Genomic DNA, 24855 nt, shown 5'->3' with positions numbered 1-24855 from the left:
TCGTCAACATTCCACACCGCGAGTCGTTCGTGCCGCTCTCAATCCTTCTCAGAACAACCCTCAGTATAGGTTAATTATGTTTAATCTAGTTCTGCATCTATTTAATCTATTCGTGTGTAGCTATTTCGCATACATGTTTAGATTTAGATCTGTTCATGTTGATTGATCCATGTGTTACCATCATTTCGCTTTACAATGTCATGATTTATTTATATGATAGATTAAATTATTATGTGCTTATGCATTCGACTCGACACTTAGGTCGACGAGCGCGATGACAAGCTCTCTTGCAATGATGGTGATCGCGCTCCTCCTCGTCTCCGGCGCCGGCGCAGGGAACAGGTGCTCCGGTGGCGACAGGCGCGTGGGCCCCGATCAGCGACGTGCGGGAGGACAACTTCTACCGGCAGGTGTCCAACTTCGCGCTGGTGATGCGGATCGATGCTGGTGTGCAGGACGGAGGAGCTGGCGCTGGTGGAGGTGGTTGCCGGGAGCGTGCAGGCCGCCGGCGCCGGCAACAACTACCGGCTCCTGCTGCGCGCGGCGGACGTACGGCGTGGGGCGGTACGATCGGTGTGGGGGGTGCCCAGGTCGACCTCGTTCAAGCGCGTCGCCGGCAACTAGCTAGCTCGAATATCGCTGCATATGCAACGAATTAACGATGTTAAATGTGCACGATTTTTGGCTGCTATATTTCTGGCGATTTTGTTAGCGGATCAATTATTGCACTAGTCATACTCTTTCCAGAAGAGTTCATCGTCCTGTTAGTAATTTTGTTTTCATTGCTTTTAATTTTTTTTGACGTATGATTATGATCACTTATAAAAATAAATATATATATGATAGATGCACACTCGCAAATATATAGTACTCAAGTTTAAAAATAATCAAACAATCACCATCATATATTATATTAAGGGAGTTTTCCTCTTTTTTCACTTCGTAGAAGATATTTCTCACTTTTCACATACATATATGCTTTTTATTACGAGTTCTTTTATGATCCAAGGCCCACCGGGACCATCCTAGATCCGTCCCTGCCGTCCAAATGTTGATTAATTTATTATTGTTTGCTAATACTCGTCCAATTATATCTAATGATGTCGCAACTTAGATTATTTATTTTATTTAAATACTAGGTAAAAATTATATATTTTGTTATGACTTTAAGAGTGACTTAAAGTTTTGCATGTAATTTTCCTAAATAATATTAGTGTTCAAATTTTGTGATCAAAGTAAACTGTGGGATGACCGGAGGAGGAGGGAATAGTATTTTAACAAACAAGAAACTTACATCCGAAATGAGATGAAGAGGACTTCGACTTTGGTGTATTCTCGCATCTTAAGCCCTTAATTAGTGCTTTTGTTATTATGTCAATCAAGATGTTACACGCGTGATTTTGCATTTATTCAATGCACACATAGCAAGCAGCGACCAGTAATTACTATATATACAAGACAAAGGAATAATAGCGTACGAGTCGGTCGATATGTCCGAGTGGTTAAGGAGGTAGACTCGAAATCTACTGGGCTCTGCCCGCGCAGGTTCGAATCCTGCTGTCGACGCTTTTTTTTTTCGTTTTTTTGTCATGGTTAACGATCTACTACTGTTTTTCTCGTTCTTTATTTTTTTAAAAAAATCTAATTGAGAAAAATAAAGATTATTTTAGCCTTAGACAACATTTCCACGTCATCCGAAACCATTCTAAATCTATTATAAGTTTGACAAAGTCAGAGATTTTATTATTAGTTTTTGAATAATGTTGGGTTTTAAATGTTACGGTTGCTTGAAAGTTTTTTTTTTAAAAAAAAAGGTCAAAGTTGGTACTGGACTAATTGGACTGAACAAATCCCTGGCTGAAATTAACGCTCTTGCAATTAGTCTTTCGAGTTAAATTGTCATAATAATGTTTTTCTTAATTCTGTATTTCAACACAGCGTCGTGCTTATACTAAGGCAACAAGTGTATTGGTAAATTGTTAGAAACAAAGGCACAAATGAGACACGAATTTAACGTGAAAAACTCTTGCGGGAAAAACCACGGGCGCTAACCGGCAATAATCACTATGAGGATATGATTACAATGCAGGGGAAACAATGAGAACTCTACTCTTCTCGTGCAAACTACAAGAGTATATATAAGGGGAAAATCTAAGAGTCCTACTGGATTAGGCGAAAGAATCCTATTAGAAAACTAATCCGACTCCTAGTAGGAAACAACTGGGAGAAACCTACTAGGAAACTAATCCGGATATAATTCCAGTTACAATTCGGATCACATATTTAACAATCTCCACCTTGAAACGAATCTAATCCGGATATAATTCCAGTTACAATTCGGATCACATATTTAACAATCTCCACCTTAAGACGAATTTCCTCTTGTAGCATCAAAAATCATCAATCACCAATATACACCTCACAGGTCAAATTGATTGCGCGCCAAATAGTCTCTTGGACTATACCGTAACACCAACCAAGCTTGAGCAAAGCTCAAACTTAGTGGCAGGAACTGACTTTGTCATCATGTCAGCTGGATTATCATGAGTACTTATCTTGCATACCTTAACATCACCATCAGCAATAACACCTCGAATAAAGTGATATCTGACATCAATGTGCTTAGTTCTCTCATGAAACATCTGATCCTTTGTAAGGCAAATTGCACTTTGACTGTCACAAAATATATTTATGCAAGACGTAATTCCACAAAGCTCAGTATACAAGCCTCTGAGCCAAATAGCTTCTTTGCAAGCTTCAGAAATAGCCATGTACTCTGCTTCAGTAGTAGATAAGGCAACAGTTGCTTGCAAACTTGCCTTCCAACTAACAGCACAGCCTCCAATAGTGAAAACATAACCTGTAAGCGATCTTCTCCTATCCAAATCTCTAGCAAAATCTGAATCCACATAACCAACAAGTCCATCTCTAGACGTTCCAAACTGCAAACGAGCATTAGAAGTACCACGCAGATATCTGAAAATCCATTGAACTGCTTTCCAATGCTCTTTGCCAGGATTAGCCATTATCTACTGACAACACTCAATGCATGTGATAAGTCAGGACGCGAACATACCATGGCATACATAAGTGAACCAACTGCTCTTGAATATGGAACTCCAGACATGTACTCAATATCAACTTCTGATTGTGGACAAAAATCTGAAGATAATCTGAAATGTGCAGCTAAAGGAGTGCTTACTGGTTTTGCATCATGCATATTGAAGCGACGAAGGACCTTTTCAATATAACCTTTCTGGCTAAGATACAACTTGCCAGACCGTCTTTCTCTGGTAATTTTCATACCGAGGATTTTCTTTGCTGCACCTAAATCCTTCATCTCAAACTCACTACTCAGTTGTGCCTTCAATTTTGCTATCTCTGATTTGTCTTTTGCAGCAATCAACATATCATCAACATAAAGAAGCAGATATATAATTGAACCATTAACCTCTTTAAGATAAACACAACTATCAAATTGTGATCTTTTGAAATTCTGAGAAAGCATGAAAGAGTCAAATCTCTTGTACCATTGCCGAGGTGATTGTTTCAACCCGTAAAGGGACTTATCCAACCTACAGACAAGGTTTTCTTTACCAGGAACAACAAAACCTTCCGGTTGCTCCATATAGATGTCTTCTTCTAACTCCCCATGTAAAAATGCAGTTTTCACATCTAATTGCTCTAGTTCATAATCATGTATTACAACGATACCAAGTAAAGTGCGAATTGAACTATGCTTCACAACTGGGGAAAACACATCATTGAAATCAATACCTGGAATCTGGCTATATCCTTTAGCAACTAACCTTGCTTTATATCTTGTCCCATCAGTTGGAGATATACCTTCCTTTCTTTTGAAAATCTACTTGCAACGGATAGGTTTCTTCTCCTTTGGCAATTCCACCAATTTCCAAGTATGATTCTTTTCAAGTGACTCCATCTCGTCATGCATGGCAGCTATCCATCTATTGCTATCGGCAGAAACAATAGCCTCGGAATATGAAGAAGGTTCTGCATTACCTTCGATTTCTTGCGCCACACTCATAGCATAAGCAACTATGTTCGCTTCTTCGATCAATCTTTGAGGGGCTTTAATATTTCGCCTAGCTCTGCCTTGTGCAATAGAGTATTTTGGTGACTGCTCAACAACAGAAGAGTCTGACTCTTCAATAACCGGTGCATCTTGGTTACTAGCAATATTCTCTTTTTCTGGTACATGTCCTGAACTGATCAAGCGCTCCACCTGCACGCTTGCTTTCTGCTGACTCTCAACAAGAACATTAGTAGAAGATTTATCATTCAACATAACTGTTTCATTAAAGATGACATTTCTACTAATCACAACCTTTTGGGTTTCAAGACACCATAACTTGTAGGCTTTCACACCAGAAGGATAACCAAGAAATATGCACTTAATAGCTCTAGGCTCCAATTTACCGTTGTCAACGTGAGCATAAGCAGTACAACCAAATACTTTCAGGTCTGAATAATTAGCTGGGGAACCAGACCACATCTCAATTGGAGTCTTCTTATCGATGGCATAACTGGGTGAGCGATTAATAAGATAACAAGCAGTGGAAGCAGCTTCCGCCCAAAAACGTCTAGGTAAACCTGCATTTGACAGCATACAACGGGCCTTTGAAATAATTATCCTGTTCATACGCTCAACTACGTCGTTCTGTTGAGGTGTATGAGAAACGGTGTAGTGGCGCACAATGTCTTCTGACCTACAATATGATTTAAATTGCCTAGAACAGAACTCCATCCCATTATCAGTACGAAGGACTTTCACCTTCCTTTCAGTCTGTCTTTCGACCATAGTCTTCCACTCCTTAAATACCAAAAAGGCTTCAAATTTGTGCTTTAGAAAATAGGGTCAAACTTTTCTCGAATAATCATCAACGATAGTCATCATATAACGAGCACCTCCAAATGACCTCTTACGAGCAGGACCCCATAAGTCAGAATGCACATAATCAATAATACCTTCAGTAGTATATGTGGATGTGGTAAACTTCACCCTCTTGTGTTTGCCAAAGATATAATGCTCACAAAATTTCAACTTTCCGATGTTTTGTCCATCTAGTAATCCTCTCTTGCTCAATTCTGCCAAACCAATTTCACTCATATGCCCGAGACGCATATGCCAAAGATCGGAATTCGATAATGAATCGGTAACTGCAGCAACATTACCTACTATCGTAGTACCTCGTAGATGGTACAAATCGGCAGTTTTAATGTCAGCTTTCATCACAACAAGAGAGCCTTTTGTTACCTTCAAAATTCCGTCTCCACCGAAATATCTGTACCCTTTGCGATCAAGAGTAGATAAAGAGATGAGATTTCTCTTTAAACTGGGAATATGCCGCACATCTGATAATGTTCTAATGCAGCCATCAAACATCTTGATCTGTATAGTACCAACGCCCGCAACTTTGCAGGGCGTATTATCACCCATCAAAACATTACCACCTTGTACAGGTTCATAGGTGGTAAACCAATCCCTATTAGGGCACATATGATAGGTGCATCCAGTATCAAGAAGCCACTCGTCACTGGTTTGTACACAACCAGCATAAGCAACCAGTAATTCTGCATCTGGTTTATTATCAGTAGCAACTGCGACTTTACCTTGCTCTTCTTGCTTACCTTTCGGTTTATAATTTCCCTTGTGCTTTTCTTTGTTCTGTAGCTTCCAACAATCGAAAATATCATGTCCACCTCTCTTGCAGTATTTGCATGACTTATACCTGCCTCTGGATTTTGATCTCCCGCGGTAGCCACTAGAACTTTTGTCTCTTGATTTGTTGTCTGTGTTCTTCTCTGGTTGTCTGCCCCGAACAACCAAGCTTTCTGGTTGTGAGTTAGATCCTTCAGAAGGTACCATCTTCTTCATCTTTTCTTTGGCATGCAAAGCATCATAAACTTCTTGCAAAGTTAGAGTATCACGACTATACAAGATAGTATCTCTGAAATTTGCATATGAGCTAGGCAATGAGCACAATAGAATAAGACCTAAATCCTCTTCATCATACTTTATCTCCATGGACTCAAGGTCAGCAACAATTTTCTTGAAAGTGGAGAGATGATCCATCACAGACTCATCATCTTGCAACTTGTGCAGAAATAACTTTTGCTTCAAGTGCATCTTGCTGGTTAGATCCTTTGTCATGCATATCTGTTCCAGCTTCAACCACAGCGCGGCAGCTGTCTTCTCCTTAAGCACTTCCTACAAAATATTATTGGATAGATGAAGATGGATATATGCCATAGCCTTACGGTCTCTCTTCTTCTCATCGTCGGACCAATCATTTGTCCTTTTGTTGTTGAATCCATCAAGCGCATCATCCAGATCTTGCTGTGCAAGAATTGCACGCATCTTCACTTGCCACAATGAGAATCTTGTGTCTCGGTCCAAAAGAGGTAGATCATACTTTAAACTCGCCATTGGGAATAAATCCTTAATCTGTTGGTATTAATATGTTGAACCCAAGCAGATACGCGAAACTCCAGTGCTCGGAACGATGCACAATAGTTGATCTGACAACTTTTGGGTACACAAGATCGGGTAAATGTAGCAATTAAATCTGGAAAGAAAAACGATATTGTTACTGTAGCTGTACTGTAGCTGCTACAGTAGCGCGGATTGGACGGCACAATCTGATGGCTTGTCCTTGGAACGATCAATTTTTCTCCTGCGTGCGTGCGTCTGCTCCTTTCTTTTTCTTCTGTGCGGACGCGACGTCGAGTCGGAGTCGTCGCCGACTCCGACCTGATCTCGACGGAACGGCGATTCTGTAGATCGCCGGAAAAAGCCCGGTCAGCGGCAACAACGTAGCGTAGATTAATCTTCGTGGCTCTGATACCAGTTGTTAGAAACAAAGGCACAAACGAGACACGAATTTAACGTGGAAAACCCTTGCGGGAAAAACCACGGGCGCTAACCGGCAATAATCACTATGAGGATATGATTACAATGCAGGGGAAACAAAGAGAACTCTACCCTTCCCGTGCAAACTAAAAGAGTATATATAAGGGGAAAATCTAAGAGTCCTAGTAGGATTAGGCAAAAGAATCCTATTAGAAAACTAATCCGACTCCTAGTAGGAAACAACTGGGAGAAACCTACTAGGAAACTAATCCGGATATAATTCCAGTTACAATTCGGATCACATATTTAACATAAATTAATCCGTTGGCCTACGTCAATCATATATAACATATCAGTGTTTGCTTTGCTTAGAAGTTACAACTAACTTCTTAGTATTCCATATGTTCCATGTTAGAAGAATTTCTTATATGTATTAAATTTATTTAAATTTATATGTATGCTAAAAAATCTAAACATATATACAAGACATATATATATATATATATATATATATTGATGTATATAGATAAATCTATGTAACTCGTAAAGTCTTATAATTAAGGAACGGAGATAATACATTTTATCCATCTTGCTAAGTACACTTATTAGCACACGTTTCGGTCCGAGCGAGGGATCGAAACTTTCAACTCTAAACCAAAACTTTTATCCTTAAATTTGAAAGTATCAATATAAATCCAAAACTTTTAATGTGAGATTCAATTTCCTAGACTTTTAACTAAAATTTGAAAAGAATTTGAATTGAAACTTTCAACCTCCATTATTTGAAATTTAAACCCTAAATTGGAAATTTACAACGGGAATTTACGTGCTCAACTCAATTTATACATTATTAAATAATTAGTCATATACCTTGTATTAATGGTACCAACTAATACCACTCCCACGCATGACTACGAGCTGACACGTGTGTGTATTAACTAAATATGCCCCTCGATGATAACTCCTTCAACTTATTTAATTATTGGATGGTAAATGCTTGTAGGTTTCCTGTTGTGTCCAACATGGCAAAGAGGTTGTTGGCTATTCCAGCTAGCAGTGTGTCATCAGAGTTCACTTTTAGCACTGGGGAAGAATTCTTGATGACTACCGGAGTTCTTTGAAAGCCAAAACAGTTCAAGCATTGGTTTGTGCGTCAAGCTGAATAAAAGGCACTCGAAATGACAATAGTGCACCTATTCCTGTGGTATGTAATGTAATGATTATTTTTGCTTCTTTATTTTTGTCAAGTTTTTTATATAAAATGTTCACTTTGGGTTGTTTTGACAGGGAGAAGATGGAGCCGATGACATTGAAATAGTGGAGTTCCTCAACTGTGTGGTGGCGAGCAACTAAGTCAAGTTTATATTCAACTTAGGAACTGCCTCTTGCCAACTTGTAGTATCTAGATAATGTAGGGTAGTGCCTTTTGTAGGATAATGCTAGTTGTAGGATAATTCAGTGCCAATTCCACATTTTTCTCTTCCTCTTCATGCTTGTAGGAAGAAATCACTGATATTATGTATAAAGTATATAGTGATAAGGACTCACAATTGGAGCAAATTATTGTTTTGAATGTTGCTTTATGGCATATCATTCTGCTATCTGATCGTCCCTGCTGTTCTAGGGAAAGGGAGAAAGGGATGTTGATGGCTTGCTGCTGAACTTCACTTCATTTTAGCTTAAATCAAGCTACTTGTGTTTATCAAATTGTGTTGGATGACAATGATGGACATGTGCCCTTTCTACCTTGCAAGTTGCTACTATACTAATACTAAATATTGATGTATTAAAGCATGGAGTATTGTGCTGAATATTTGAACGACCGAATCACTGAACCTATGTTTAATTGTGGCCTTTTGTTATTAGTTTGATGTTGGATCAGTGGATGACTGGATGCGACTCTGTAGACTCTCTGTTTGTGTGGACACTTGTGTGGTTGTGTACTTGTGTAAATGTGTAAATTATATATAATGTACGTGCTTAGAATTTCCCATATTCACATATAATTTGTTGGTTCATACTTTGATATTTGGATACAATTACATATGATTCACATCCTTAAATTACGACTTTGCTCGTATAACCTATTGTAAAATTATTTAGGTTATTTTTTCATACATCGACTCACGAGCCAGTTCAAGCTCTGCAACAAGTTGAGCCGAGATAGGATTTTAGCTCATTACAATCACGAGCTAAGCCAAACCAGCTCGTTATCTTAATAAGCTAGACCAAGCCAAGCCGCTAGCGTATATCATGGCAGCAATCGGCCAACCACACCAATACCAACAAGTACAGAATGTATGATGCTACTATGCATTCCCCTTTTTTTTTCCAAAGTTCTCATTGAAATGTCTCCAGATTTCAAAAATAGATAGATACCACAGGACAGTGGAAAACCATTCGTATGAGAAGAAATCGATCATTTTTGCAGGTTGTTGCAATACTATACTTGTTACAGCTTTCCCTTCTAGTTTTTTCCCGTTTACTATGCCAAAGTCAATTGAGAACTTTATTCCTGGTGTCTCTATAGTGCAGCACTAGTCCTATTAAATTAATGTAATTCTATGATACATGAAAGAGAACAAAATTGCAAGAGCAATGCCCTCACTTCATCCCTAGTTTGCAGCCATCATCAGTTCATTCCAGGATGTGATCTTCTCTCTAGGTTTGTTCTTCAGCTCACCTGCTAACTTTTCCTTATTATCAATTTTTTCCCAGCCATCGAAGGGCACAAAACGGATGCTCTTTTGTTCTAGAATCTCAAGGAGTCCCCTCCTGCCTAGCCTTTTTGCATCAGAAGATCCCATGAACAACCCCTTATTGTTATCTTCAAGTATGCTAGCCACCTGTTAGTAAAATAAAATTATCAGTTGACCAAGAAATATGACTCCTGAAAAAGCTGCAGGTGGGAACTGAATTATTGAGGTGTACGTGGCCTTAACGGACTTCCATGTTAAATTTTCATGAATAACTCAAGCTGCAAGTGTTTCTAGAGTAAACCAAGAAACTCTGCTACAGCACGATTCAAGGTAAGCAATTATAAAACTAGCACTCGTATCAACAGACAACAGGATGCTCATAAGCCTACTCAAACACAGTGATAGAACATAAGAAAGAAAAAGGCACATACTGTTTCTTCGGCACAATGGAGATTTGTGGCAACTATGCCAGTTGGCCCTCTCTTTAACCATCCCACCACATACAGCCCTGGTTCCACTGTGGCACTGTCAGATTCACTACTCAAAACCCTGCCCTTCAAATTTGGCACAACTCCTGCAGCAAACAAAGGATTGTCACACAAAAATATTAAAATAAACACAAAAGGCTCCAGGGGAACAAACAGAAAGGTATAATCATGCACCTCTGTATTTGTCGAAGGGCAAACCTTCTACTGGCAAGGATTTGTATCCAATGCTTTTCAAGACCAATCTAAGAAGAAAGATGTATTAGGCTTTGCAACAAATACTGTTAAAGACCAGTCTAAGAAGAAGAAAGATGATGTATTAGATGAATCTACAAACTCCAAGGTTGTAACCAATAACTTTCAAGATTAGTCTAGGAAGATACAAAATAGATTAGATGAATAAAGGAAACACCTTGAGCTGACTGATCATAAAATATTTATAAAAAAAAAAACTCAGGAAATCATGAACCAACGCACTTACCCACATTTTAGATCTTCAAACTCACCAGTTCCAACGGCCACCTGCTTTCCAGCCATTCCGTCATCTATATAACCAATAAAATAATGTAAAAACAAAGTCTGCTTAGATATGATATCTCAGTTCTGACACCCAACCTTTTAAGCAAGTCTTTTCAAGTTGCACAGCGCCAACAGAGGAACCATCTTCTGATGGGAGAAATCTGGTAGGTCTCCTAAAAAAAACAAAGTGAAGCTCCTTTTGGTTATTACTATTGATTCCTTTATGCGTGGTTGCAGCTTTAGATAGCAGCTCATACACCCTTCTTTGAATTCTATTATTCCTGATCTCCTCCTGCAATCAGAGAACAGCTTCACTTCATCACAATCACAAGCAAGGCAAGCAAACAGAGAAGGTGGTAAACATTCAGAAAATCAATTAGCCAGCATGTTTACAGCAGGGCACTGAAGTAACTACCAAAATACATGAGTAAGTTTTATCTCATCATGAATTAAATATTAGCAGATGATTGGTCTGTAACTAATGCAACCAATTGAAAGCCTCCTGGCTAGTATCACTTTCAGCAGAATAGGGACAACCAAACAGTTCATTATCAACCAAAACAATAATTCAAAGAAATGGGAACTGAATTCTCCACTTCTCATTATCTGAGCAGCCACTTTCTGCAGTACTCAGTAAATTTGCAAACCTTTACAACATCTAATATAACGACTATTGATTGATCTGATTTCTGACATTAGGTTGAACCTATAAAAGCAATGTATAGATCTTTCACTAATGGTTTATATAATACTGTAGGGTTTTAAATATGTTACAATGGTAATTATTTTCTAAATGTATTCCATAGAAATTAGTGGTCTTATGTCTGGGGAACCATGTGATCATGCCAATCAGACTGGAAGTCTGCTATGACAAACTTCAAGGATTCTTCTTATTAATGGAAACATTCTGGGAACATGTTTGAGTGCGAGAAAAAACATAAGAGACTGATTAGAATCGGCATAGTCCATGAAAAATTAGTCATGGAGACCACTACATTCATATACCTATATTAGTTTTTACAGGTAACTTGGTTAATTCAGAATAAATATTGAAAAGAATTGTAACAGGGCCAGTAGTGACATGAAACACTTAATGCACCTCATTGCACAGACCTCATCTGCAGGTGAGGTTATAAGATCAGACTCCTTGATGAAAACACAGACATTTTTCAAACCTGCATATACATCATATGTTCATTATTCAACTTTAGAAGAAAACCAATATGGAAAAAACTTAAAAATTACAGCTAATGCAACAGTAAACAAACTACCTAAAATTTCTCGTAGTTCTTTTGCTGTGCACGCTGCCTGTACTGGGCCCCTTCGCCCAACCAAATATACCTTCCTTTACGTACATAAAAATTGCAATACAATATTGTATTATCATCCACTAAAACTGGACTAATAAATTAAACATTTTATATCAAAATAAAAAGGTTGGAATTTGGACACACCTTATTGTGTTGTCACGGAGAGCATCCAAAGCATAATCTGCAATATCGGTAGCAGCCAACTCAGATGTACAGCGAAGAAGAATACGGGCAACATCAAGAGCAACATTTCCCTGGATATGATCAGAAGCATGGAAGAAAACTGATATTATATGGAAGGATGAAAAAAATATTTAACTGGGCATATGACACAAAGTCCATAAAGGGATGTTTCTTTTGCAGTAAGTTAGCGGAAACAAATAAGTTTTCTTCAGGGTAATGAACACTTTGACATTATGAATTTTTGTGTCTAACACAGCTACAGGATGATGTAATGTCCACGCTGGAGACAACATAAACCTCAAATGGAGGAGAAAGAAATCATATATTAAAGGAAGATTGCTCTATTAGAAAGCTGGTAATGCTCCTACAGGATATATCTACAGATAAATCTGCCAATTTGAATGAACCAGAAGAATTAAATAGAACTATATGAACATATTGTCTTGGCAGGATGTGGGCAAACATAAAATCAAGATACCTGTCCTAGAACAACAGCAGAATCTGTACTTTGTAAGTCAGGTGCCAAGTTGCACATGTCTGGGTGTCCGTTATACCACCACACAAACTCTCGAGCCGAATGTATTCCCTTCAGATCCTATAAAAAAAATGATAATGAGCAAAAGCAACTCACACCCATGATGAAAAAACAAAACGAAAATCATATGACGAATTAATAACACTACATAATTGTTCCAATACCTGAAATGAAAATTCTATTATTTCAATTGCTTGTGATATCCTCTTTCAGCGTTTGTACATAAAAATTGTGTTTCAATGATTACACAACTTATAATGTTCTTTCACTTTCTGTTATTACGGTTGTTATGCGATACCTAGACACAACCATTTATGGGGCTACATAAACAAATTCCAAACAATTGATCATAAATAACATAATACTAAGCTGTAGTGATGTGCCCATAACAATCATTGACATAAACAAATTCCAAACAATTGATCATAAATACCTAGACACAACCATTTATAGACACTAAGGGAGCCAAAGTAAGGTATACCTCCCCAGGAATACCAAGTGATCTATCACTTTCGGCACCATAAGCAAGAACAACCTGTCCAGCAGTAAATACTATGTCAGTGTTCAATCAGTGTAACATAGTGAGAAGTGATGGAAAAAGATATATCTGTATGGCACAAAAGGAAGCTGCTTGGCTATCTTCTTATAGTATAAAACTTACAACATCGTATATCTTCCGAAGCTCTGATAGAGATAAATCCCTTCCAAGTGTTACATTCCCATAGAATGAACAGCGGCCATTTGCAGCTACACGAGAAAATTGATTTACCACAATCTGTTGGAAAGTTTAATGAGAACTTAATATTCTAAGGAAGAATTTAATGTCATAAACATGTATATAGAGAAGGTGAGTAAAATCCTGATGTGAACAAGCATCTAGTAGCTGGTACTAGTTACTTGATAAGAACAAGAGTACCGGATGCACAAATATTGGTCTAATCGACTAGGCACTTCATCAAAATGATGCAGACCCTGAGGAGTTAGGAAGTGGCTCACAACCTCAAAGCCAATTGTGATCCACTCACTTGCAGCTACTGGTGGTGGTTGCTTACAGATTAAACAATAGATTGAGTCTGAGTTTGGTGATAAGAAACTAAGAAGAACGCTCACCTTTGTTTCTGGATGATCTGGAGCCACTCCAGAACGGACTAAGCCAAAAGGTGTTGGCAGCCTATCAATTATATCGACTTGTGCTCTTTCATGTCCCTTAAGCATCTGCTCAATCCAGCAAAGAGCACTCGATAAACACCGCAGCAATGCTGAAAGGAACGGTAGCTTACAAAAAGGAGCAGATTGGCAACAATTTTGCCTGTCCATACTCTTCTCTTTACTCAGTTGTAATATATACAATGGTTTACTATTTGGTGATTTTGATGTGCATGTTACATCAAATATTTCAAAATTTCAGCACATTTGACATGATAAACTACACACACCATCAGATTAAGTAAGTCCACAGTCACGTCTCTTCAAAAGCAAACGAGAAGTGGATTTCAGCTCATCTCACAGCAAGTACACTACGGTGAAAAGTAGAGGATGGATGAACCCTACAAAGAGTAGTAACGTGCAGAACCCGGCAGAAGAAGAACAAGCACCTTGTCTGCCGTGTAGAACCCGGCGGGGCCGCTGCCGACGACGCAGACGTGGAGCGGCTCGCGCGAGGAGGATGAGAATCCCCTCGTCGGCCGCGGGAAGAGCAGCGGCAGCAGCCTCCTCGCCGGGTGGTGGAGAGGACTCACGCGCCCCATCGAGGGCAGCGTAGTAGGGGATCAGATTTGGCACGACCGGGCAGGGCTCCCTCGGTCACGGAGGACGGCGGAGGAGGGGGGATCGCAGCGGCGGCGGCGGACGAGCCACCGGAAGAAGGGAGGTCGTCGAGGAAGGGAGCTAAGTGGGCCCTACTGGGCTGTAGTCTGTAGACGGCTGGCCCGGCCCAGCGAAACAAGAATTCCTGGCCTCGGTCGTCCCTGACAGCGACGTCGATGGGCTTTTGCTGGGCCATGTTGCATTGCGACCCGATTAAGAAGCCACGTGAAATTAGGTACGACATAATAATAATAATAATAAATAAAAGTGTTGTAAGCGAGATTAGAAGAGAAATGGTGCACACGAGATAAAGGAATTATCTAGGTTCCGGACTCGGAAAGTTAGGGTGAAACTTGAAGGGGACCTGAGCACATAGGCATGCCTGAGAACGTTTGATAGTCAACCCATAGCGCTAAGTATATGGGTGGCTCTCTATAAGAGGACCCTGGAGGCTAGCCTTCATCCTACCAGTACAACTCACACATATTGCTCATCATGGCAGTGCTCAATGCTAATCCACATGATCGGGTTTGACAATATCGGTTTGCTCGAGGCGACGATCTAGATTTGCTGGAGGCAACCTGCTCCCCTTCTAGGAGTGAGATGGGAGAAGAAGCTGCCACCGGGATACATCCATGGTGCGACATGCCCTTTTCCTAGCGGAATCGCACATGATTGAAGGCTGGGACAATCTAAGGGTTGCTCCTAACGTTGATGTTTACAAGTCGATAGCTACCTAACAACGGATGGAAGCTACTAGCTTTGCCACATTGTCCGTCCAATGTTGGGCTGAGGTACTTGGCGGGGAAACCAATAAGGGCTTATGCATGAGCGCACCTTGCTACTTGCAGGGCGCTACCTGGTCCCTCAATCTCGTTGAAATTGAGGCAACATCTCACACTTTTAGCATGACATTGCTGCTCTTTGTGGATGCCCTCCATTGTGGCTACCTCCTCGGGACTGTCGCCCCATACTCATGATAAGGGTGCTAATGTCGTCATCGGATGCCATGGTCGAGCATGGTGACAAGGTGAGGACTAAGGCGAATTTCATCCTTCGAGTAAGGGATGTCATGGCAGTGCTAGCTCGCCATGATCCAAAGTCTGAGCTCAACTGACGACCGCTTCTCCTACCTAGCACACCAGCTATTGGAGAAAAACTCCTCGAGCAAAAGGGATCGTGAGAGACTCCCCTTTGAGGATTCAGCCTAGGGGATGAGATCAAGACCGCGTTCGTTTGTAAGGCTGGTAAGTTAACTTAGTATGATGTGGAAAACGTATTAATAGATTAGTACATAATTAATTAATTATTAATTGTTAACAAATATAAAATAGATTAATATGATTTTTTAAAACAACTTTCCTATAGAAATTTTTTGCAAAAAGTATACCATTTAACAGTTCAAAAAGCGTGTACGCAGAAAACGAGAGGGTAAGTTAACTTAGTGAGGGAGGCCGAACGCGGCCCAAGAGTGTTGGGAGAGAGTTTGATCCAAGACCACTCCCCCAACTCCACCCTTATGCCAGTTTGCTCTCTCCTTCCTGGGAGAGTCTTGCTTCAACAAGTTCATGAAACCTCTGTGGGAGGATCTATCTCATATTGCGTGGTTTCATAGATGTATATGTGATGGTCATAAGTTATATCCGTGTTTTGTAGAAGATAAAAGAAGCTACAGCAAGCATACAATGGTCAATCTATATATCCAAGTAGTAACAGATCGAGTGTTTAATATATGCTGACTATCTTGATTAGAAGTACACATGGTAGGTGCCCTTATAGAATTTGTTCCCGTATTGCTCCTAACAATCCAATAATTGTAAAACAAAGGTAGCAATTAGTATTTGTATTGAATAGCTATATAGCTTTCGGTAAAAAAATAAATAAAAAATAAACTTTCGAATTACATTCTAACTAAAGTAGAGAATTACTTCGTAACTCTCATATAACCTAAGCGCATAAAAAGAATTTCTCCTCCAGCATAAATCATAAATCATATCTGACAACAACTAAAAAAATTGATCGTAAGTTTTTCCTTCATGTTATTTTCTAACAAAACCGAAAATAATGTTATCTTAAAGAAGTATCAATACTCAATAATACTGGTTGGCTCCAACAAAGAAAAAAAATAATTAGATATATAATTAGTCCCTCCGTTTTATGTTATAGGATGTTCTGGCTATATCTAGATTCATCAATTAATCATTCTATCTATAACAGGTGCACTTTTAACCCACGTATCACATATATATATATATATATATATATATATATATATAAATATAATAACAAGTATATAAATATGATATTGTAACAGTAGTTAGCATTGATAGCCAAGAAAGTATAACGAAAGTGGTTATATACTCCGTAATAAACGTGTGAGTAGTGGAAGGTATAAAGTCTCCACCACCCATCATATACTAGATGGATATATAGCGCGATATATGATGGGCGTGCGCACGCGCGGTCGGCCGGCCACGAGCCCTCGTTGACCAATCGACGAACGAGGTACGCATGATTTTCCAAAGACCGTAAGGTACCCGGCCATATGCCGCCGTACATGAGATTGATTCGGAGCCAACGAAATTTGGTCCGTTTAGTTCACCGAAAGAAATTTTTACATGTTATATTCAACGTTTGACTGAACATTGAAAAGTGTTTTCGAAAATAAATAAAAGAATAAATTACATATCTCGCTTGAAAACCACGAGACGAATCTTTTGAGCCTAATTAATCTGTCATTTAGCACATATAGATGGTTGTACTAGCACTTATGACTAATCATAGACTAATTATGCTAAAATATTTGTCTCACGGTTTCTCTCCTAACAATTTTTTCATCTATGTTTAATATATTTAGATATCTTAAATATTCTATGTTATGTTTTTTTTAAAATAAATTAGTAACTAAACGTGCCTTATATTTTCTCCGGCCTTCGCTAGGCAAAAAGAAAAGGACAAAAATGAAACTAATGAGGCTGCCAGCTACTCCAGGTAGCTGCAGCCCAGGCGTGCGTGCTGCAAAGGCGGTGAAAACGAGGCGGAGATGGATTCATCGATCGGACGTCCATGATGGCTTGGCGCCCAGTTTCCGGCCCCGCCACGCACCACGCGCCATCGCGGAATTTGATCGGTCGCCGCTTCGTCAATCCGCCCAACCGACCACGCCCCTGCGCGCGCGGGAACATAAAAACAAAAGAGAGCTCGGATGAGATATCTAGTTGCTTACTCTTGGTCTCTGTGTCACGCCCAAAAATTTACACCAAATTTCTGAACAATAACATGTATTAAATCTCGGTTCAGACATCAGCCCGAGTACACATTATGACAAATCAATACACAGTTTTATGACTTAAAAACAAATAAAAACAATTATCTATCGAAATGCAGCAGAAAAGGAAAACAAACTAAAGCATCTAATCTTCAGCTTCAGCTGACGATGACGGCTCCACACCACAGGCATTCTCGACGGCGGACTGAACCTCACTTCAACCTCTGGAACAACCTTCTAACTCAGGCTCTGACACTTGCTCTGGTGAGGGAAAAATTAAGCAAGGCTGAGTACAAACCACCGTAATCTGTAGTAACACCTAAGACATGGAGAATAATGAATACAATAGGGTATCAAAGATAGGCTAAGGTTAAATTGCATAAAGCAACAGTAATTTAGCAAAACAGTAGATAAAATAGACTGCAATAAAAGTAAAGTAACATTTAAAATAATCAACCACTGTCCAACGTTACACCACGTTGCAACAGGCCCAAACCACTGTTGAACGTTACACCACGTAGCGACAAGGTCAACCCTCTGCCCAACGTTAAACCACATCACGACAGACCCAAACCACTGCCAACGTTACACCACATTGCGCAGGGTCAAACCAGTTCCAAGATTAATCAGGTTATTAATGGTTCAACTAATCCCAGTGAATCTGTCAGTTCGCCCAATAACCGCGGGCTCGGCTATTCGAATAGTTTTACTCTGCAGAGGTGTATAACTTTACCCACAAGACATGGCTCCCAAGCATGTTACCATGCCCCAACGTATCACCACGATACCTCAGTACGGAAACCATGATAAGACCTTTCACCTAACCCTCCCTAGACAATCGCACCGCACTTCAGGTTTCACCCCCTCCTTTACACCAAGTCGGGCAGTCCCCTCTTGTGCCTTAGTGAATCCGAAAGCAGCAGAGGCTTTCGTTACACCACGATTGTCCGTCCATACTCCATCACGCTCACCCTTGCCTTGGTACGTCGAATAGGGACAAGCTAGATTACGAGTCTCACCATTGCCCATTCTGGCTTGTGGTTAGTACGTGTAAGACTTTCAGGGTTTCCTGAGAACCGGTCCTTAATTGCCATGGGCACGACTCTCAAAACCATGCACCCATAGCCCACCATAAGCAATATTTTAGTTGCATTAATCCTCAACGGGATATTAATAATGATTTCAACCATTAAAGGTCTATCAAAGTGTAACAAATGATTAAATAATAATTGGTGAGCTAGTTGAACTAAGCATGGCTAAGCATTTCCTAACCCTATTTCTAGTCAAATTAACCCTGGGATGACAATAATAATGAATGGGAATCAACGGATATATTGGTAATTGCCCAATAGATAAATACAATAAATAGATTTGCATAAAACAATACATGTTTGAATGTAAAGCGAGGAATTTTATAAATATAGGTTCAATATGATCAAAGAAGGATGCCACTTGCCTTGCTTAGACCCACGAGGAACTTCAACGACGACTTCGGGAACGGACGCCGCTGCGACGGGGTCAAAACCTACGACAAACAAGGCAAAGCAAACAAAACAGGCTATAAAACTACTGAAACAGATAAAGAAACTATTTTAATGGATTCTTGGCTTTTTTTTGGATTTAATGAAACTTGAATGGACCTAAACAGAGACTAGATGAATTACTTATGAATTTTAAAAGATTATCTGTGTTTTTAAACTAAACAGAAAACCTTATTGATTTATTGCGTAATTAATTGGAGGCATGACGTCAGCAAGGAGAGAGAGGGCTGACGAGTGGGGGCCACCTGTCGATGGGAGAAGGGGAGGATGAGGGTTGACAGGTGGGTCCGAGAGGGGGAGAGAGAGGAGAGAGGGGACCAGCCGGCTGATGGGTGGGCCCCGGCTGGCAGAGAGAGAAAACAAAGAGGGAAAGGGGATGGCGCACTCGGCTTCAGCTGGAGCGGAGGAGGGAGAGGGCAGCTGAGCGGCGGCGGTCGGCAACCAGCGATGGCGGCGGGGTCCGGCGACCAGTGGTGGCGGATGCCCGGCGACGGCCGGTGGCTGGCGGCGGCGGAGGTGAGCGGAGCGGCCAAGCGGCGACGACAGAGGAGAGGAGAGGCGGCAGCCTTGACGGCGGCACGGGGGCAGCGATGGCCAGCGACGGCTCGACAGTAGAGCGGTGGTTGGTGGTCGGCGGAGGTGAAGGTGGTGGCGGGCGGAGGGGTGGTGATGAGCGGCGAGATCGGGTGGCGGTGTCAAGTACCGGCCTGTGGCCGCACGAGGCGAGGAAGGGGAGAGCCGACAAGAGGGCATTGCCTGATGGCGGCGGCGACGGCGCACGGCGACAGCCGAGAAGAGAAAAGGAATCCGACGGGGAGAGGACGGAGGAGCGGTGCGCGATGATGGCTTGGCGTTGTGGTGCGTGCACGGGGAGGCAGAGGAGGATGGAGGGAGGGGAAACCGTGGCAACGGCGGCCGGGGACTGGCGGCGGTGTCGGCGCGACGACGGCTTGGCGTCGCGCGGCGCGGTGGCAACGACCGAGGGGGCCCACTGCAGCAATGGTAAGGCGAGGGAGATGGTGCCAGGATGGCGCATCAGCGGCGAACAGCAGCGCACGCGCATGGCAGCAGCACATGGGCCGGCGGCGGCGGCCGAAGGGGAAGAAAAGGAGGGAGAGGGGAAGAGGATGCTCACCGGCGGTGCAAAGGGCGGCAGCGAGTCGGCGTCAAGCGGGAATGGGCAATGACGCGGCTCCGCGACGGCGACCGGCGGTGAGGCGCGAGCTCGGCCGGCGGTGGTGATGCGATGGGCGCAGCGACGGCTCGGGGGCGTGTGGAAAAAGGCGGTGGCGGCTCGAGGAGAGGGGGATTTATAGGTGGCGGCTACCGCGCGTAGGGCGGGGAGGTCGTTAGCGCGGCGGCGCGTGGATCGCGGCTAGTGGTTGGCGACGGCGCGTCCGATGCGGAGGAGGCGGGGGAGGTTGTTGGCGGCGGGCACGGATTAGGGCTGGCGGTTGCGACACAACCGTTGGGCCAGCGCGGGCGGAGCGGCGGCTCGACCGACAACGCGGCGGCACGGGCGAGGCACAACCGGCGCGGCGAGGGGCAATGCAGCTCAGCGCGACGGTGAGGTGCGTGAAGGGCGGGGAGTCGGTTGGCGTGGTGCGCGGATTGCGGGCGGTGGTTAGCAGCGGCACGGCCTGGGCACGGCGTGCACGTGGGCAAGCGCGAGGGCGGCGCGAGCGCTGGCACGGCGCGGCGACAAGGCGACGCAGCGACGTGGTGGCGACGGCCACAGTGAGGCGGCACAGCAAGACGTAGGCGGGGAGGACGTGAGGGGGGGGGCGGCCGAGCAGCGCATGGCCACGACGGCGGCGAGGTCGATGGCGCGATTGCGGCTGAGCGGGAGGGCGATGGGCGACGCATCGTGGGCACTCGGTTCGTGCCGCGGCGGCGAGGGGTGAAAGCAGAGGAGGGCGGCAGCGCACGGTGCGAGTGCGACGCGGCATGGGCGAGGCGGCGAGGCTGTGGCCGACGGCAGCCACGGCGAGGCGGCGGAGAGCGGTGGCGCGCGACAGGGGAGCGGCGCAACGCGGACGGCGTGGCGGCTAGGCGGCTCGACGTGACGGACGGCAGCACGACGTCACGACCGAGGCACGGCCAGCGCGGCGAGCGGCGCGAGCGGGTGCGGCTAGAGGGGCTAGACGGGCCCGACAGGTGGGGCCCACCTATCGGTGTCCTGGGAGAGGGAGAGGGAGGCAAAGAGGACTTGGGGCTCGGCGGTTTGGGCCGTGGCCTGGCTCGGCCCGGTGCGGGAGGGAGAGAGGTAGGGGTGAGCTGGGCCGGGAGAAGGACTAGGCCGGCCTAGCTCGAGAGGAGGAGGAGGCTGAAGGGAGAGTGAGGGAGGGAGATGGGCTGGTAGGCAGGCGGGGAGGGAAGGAAAGGAGGAGATGGGCCGAGGGAGGTGATGCGGACTTTGAGCACCGGTTGGGACACGACTCGGGAAATTGCAGACAGTACACGCATTCACACGACAGAACCAAATCATGCACGAATTAGAGATTCGTACGACAAATTAGATCCGATACGTGAAACCGTGAACTGTTAGCGGAACAACGGCAAGAGTTAACGACCCGTTAAATTGAGATTTAACGACTTGCTAAACTAGAATTAGACGACTTTAACGTTGAACCAATCTACGTGTACGCAATTGAATTTCATACTATAGATCAATCTCGCGTTAGCTAATTAGATTAGAAAATCTAAGCAACTACACGGTAGATTAATGATAGATTGATTCGCATGAGTGAAACGTATGTGAACCTGAGATTTGGTGGAGAGATCAGCGATGGATTGCGGTTGTTCCTCGTTGTTTGGCTAGAAAACCTGAACAATTAAACGGTAGATTAATTTAGATCGATTCGCAAGAATAAAATAGATGCGAACCTGAGATTTGGTGGAGAGAGACCAACCGGCGACATGCTACGAACAAGGATGCAGCATGGCTGCTAGCAAGCTTGCTGCGCAGCTACTGGATAGGGGCGGCACAGCTGTAGCGGAGGCGTAAGAGGCGACTGGAGATGCACAGGAGAGGGAGACGAGGGAAAGAGACCAGGCTGTAGGGTGGTATTTATAGGGGAAAGCTAGAGATAGATCTTGTTATCCATCCCCTATTAACAAGGAATAGATAATGTTTCAAGAGAATAAGATTTAGAGTCCTAATTAATTGGAATTGATTTTTTTGGTGGAAACAGAGATGGGGCTGCATGGCTTGGAGAGGAGGAGGAGAGGATCTTACAATCCAGGGAGGAGGAGGAGTTCGGCCAAGGGAGAGAAAAAAAGAAAAGAGAAAAAGAAAAGGGAAAAAGAGAAAAAGGGAGAAGGGAAAAAGAAAAGAAAAAGGAAGGAGGGAGAAAAAAGAAATTGCCTCCAATTTTGCCGATTTTTATTAAGTTTATTAGACCAAATTTTATTGACTACAATTCAAATATAAATCCTATTAATAATTTAAAATGCTTTCGGGACATTTTAGAACATTTCGAAAAGCTTCCAATTATTAAATTAATTTATTACACTGGGTTTCTCCTGAACTTTAATTAACAAATTATTTTTAATACATTATTTTATCATTTCTTGGCTAGAGTAAAGCTCAGGACGTGACATTTGGTGAGATTTGTGTAGATATTATATGAATTTATACACGTCTACAAATTATATATATATATATATATATATATATATATATATATATATATATATATATATATATATATATATACAGTGAGTTGCAACTCACAGGCTGCTCTATGAGTCGGGGTCTAAAAACATATCAAATCACCTCTAAATTTTGATTTATAGGGCTCACTAGATTATTTGTATCAAAATCTTATAGCACACAAATTTTTTTCATTTTTGGAGAATTTTAAATATTTTTTGAGATTTTAAAAAGTGATACATAACATAGTGATACATACAGTACAGTCACTTTTAAAAATCTCAAAAAATACTTAAAAATCTCAAAAATGAAAAATTTTTACGTGCTACAGGATTTTGATATGAAGAATCTAGTGAGCCATATAAATTGAAATTTACAAGTGATTTGATATGTTTTTGACCCTGACTTACAAAGCAGCCTGTGAGTTGCAACTCACCGTAGCTAGACTCTATATATACGTATCAATTTATAAATCTAATCTAAGCCTGAAAGTTTTACGATATAAACATACACAAAAATTAAAAAGCACTAAGTGGGGATTGACTAATTATCACCATTAAACATGACAGTAATACACGTCTATGATATATATGTCTTCCATCAAACGGTTAGGATTCTTAGAGCATCTCCAATAGGTGTCTAAAAATATAGTCCTACAAATCATAGATTGGGATGTAGCCAATAAATTTTGGGCTCAAAAAACATCCCCATCTCCAAGAGGTGCCTAAAAATATAGTCCCAAAAACTTTAAATATGTCAATTCATCATTGTGTTGCAACAACCATTTCAGCATATGCACGAGTCAAACATAATAATACTGATAACTTATTCAAAATTAAAAAATATATATTACATCCAAGGATAATTTTGGAACATAAATTGGCAAATGTTCAATCCTTTTCCTGAAGTTTACGAGACTACGAGTGTTCTTCTCACAAGTAGCCAGCGTTTTGGGTTATCCTGATGATCTAAAACAGAGCTGCATAAATAAAGAGTTGAAAACAAAATGATTTTTTTTAAAAATTTTTCATAAAGTTATGATCAGAAAATAAATTATTTTCATTGCTACAATGAAGACTGGAATAGTTGCAGGATAAATTATTTCATTTGCTACAATGAAGGTGGATTGGCAACCCCAATAGAAGGCCAAAATTTAGGTCAAAATAGATTGGTGTTTAGGGCTACTAAAAATTTGAGAGTTAATTTGGACAGCTATTGTAGCAATATTTTTAGCCTCTAATGCCAATATTTATTTTTGGAATTTATATTAGGCACCTCTTGGAGATACTCTTATGCATTGGATGCGAAAACACATTGAAAGCTAGAAGCTATGCAAAGGAGGTTTGGAGTGACCTCTATCCTATGCTCTCAGAACGTCTAAGATACAGAAACACATTCATACATATTTCTGTTCTCATCAAATAAAAAATACAAACTCTATAACATATAGTTGTATTATTTATATGAGATTTAACAATTTCTATATTTTCTGTTAGGTGAGAACAGAAACAGTTACGGAGGTGTTTCTGCATCATGGACATAAACGGAATAGTTGCACATGGTAGTAGGATCTAATTTTCATATATATATATATATATATATATATAATCATTATATGTGGGAGTGAAATTTTAGGGGAAAACTAAATTTTTATTGATAATTTTAGTTTGTATGTGGCATTAACCATGTGTCTCCCGCGTCTCTGGCACTCTGCCGTTAGCCTTGATGAAGACAGCAACGTGTTCTGGCTCTGCTTCTGCTGCTATGGCCTCGCATGCATGCGCCACCTGCGACAGCTAAACCATATTCATCTGGCCGGCCCGCGCCCCGCCCGGCCGGCTACCTTTGTAGCTCCGGCCATGCACCACGTACGGCGGCTCTAAACTAATCTGACCACGTGGAGAGAGATGAATGCCGTGTTTATCTCTTTCGTTTTCGTCTATGTTAATATTTAGTCTTTTATTTAAAAGTTTGAATTGG

General features: G+C 41.9%; 1 protein-coding gene and 1 non-coding gene across 2 annotated transcripts; one reads left to right on the top strand and one right to left on the bottom strand.

Annotated features, from left to right (window-relative positions):
* Positions 1 to 1484: 1484 nt before the first annotated feature.
* On the top strand, positions 1485 to 1566 carry TRNAS-CGA. The gene has a single exon. It is a non-coding gene; the product is annotated as a tRNA-Ser (tRNA).
* A 7707-nt stretch (positions 1567 to 9273) lies between these two features.
* LOC102699565 (NADPH:adrenodoxin oxidoreductase, mitochondrial) lies at positions 9274 to 14428 on the bottom strand. The gene is made up of 13 exons (XM_006647095.3): positions 14201 to 14428; positions 13716 to 13820; positions 13267 to 13380; positions 13087 to 13140; positions 12549 to 12665; positions 12032 to 12141; positions 11849 to 11922; positions 11691 to 11752; positions 10674 to 10869; positions 10540 to 10603; positions 10236 to 10303; positions 10005 to 10147; positions 9274 to 9720 (listed from the first exon to the last, which is right to left on the bottom strand). Exons 1-13 carry the CDS (start codon positions 14351 to 14353, stop codon positions 9490 to 9492), a joined length of 1491 nt encoding a protein of 496 aa, XP_006647158.1. The 5' UTR covers positions 14354 to 14428; the 3' UTR covers positions 9274 to 9489.
* Between the last annotated feature and the right edge of the window lie 10427 nt (positions 14429 to 24855).

The sequence above is a fragment of the Oryza brachyantha genome, chromosome 2 (genome assembly GCF_000231095.2).
Source record: "Oryza brachyantha chromosome 2, ObraRS2, whole genome shotgun sequence".
NCBI classification, from domain to species: domain Eukaryota; kingdom Viridiplantae; phylum Streptophyta; class Magnoliopsida; order Poales; family Poaceae; genus Oryza; species Oryza brachyantha.
Note: the sequence above shows the minus strand (reverse complement) of the source record. Positions and strands in the feature narration are given on the sequence as shown.

What these genes read in the sequence shown, in the direction of transcription:
- LOC102699565 (XM_006647095.3), bottom strand. Translation starts at nt 14,353, where the DNA reads ATGGGGCGCGTGAGTCCTCTCCACCACCCGGCGAGGAGGCTGCTGCCG. An exon ending in TTCGGAAGATATACGATGTT is followed by an intron (nt 13,141 to 13,266) that starts GTAAGTTTTATA and finishes ACTGCTGGACAG; the next exon opens with GTTGTTCTTGCTTATGGTGC. An exon ending in CACTTGGTATTCCTGGGGAG is followed by an intron (nt 12,666 to 13,086) that starts GTATACCTTACT and finishes TTTTTTTTATAG; the next exon opens with GATCTGAAGGGAATACATTC.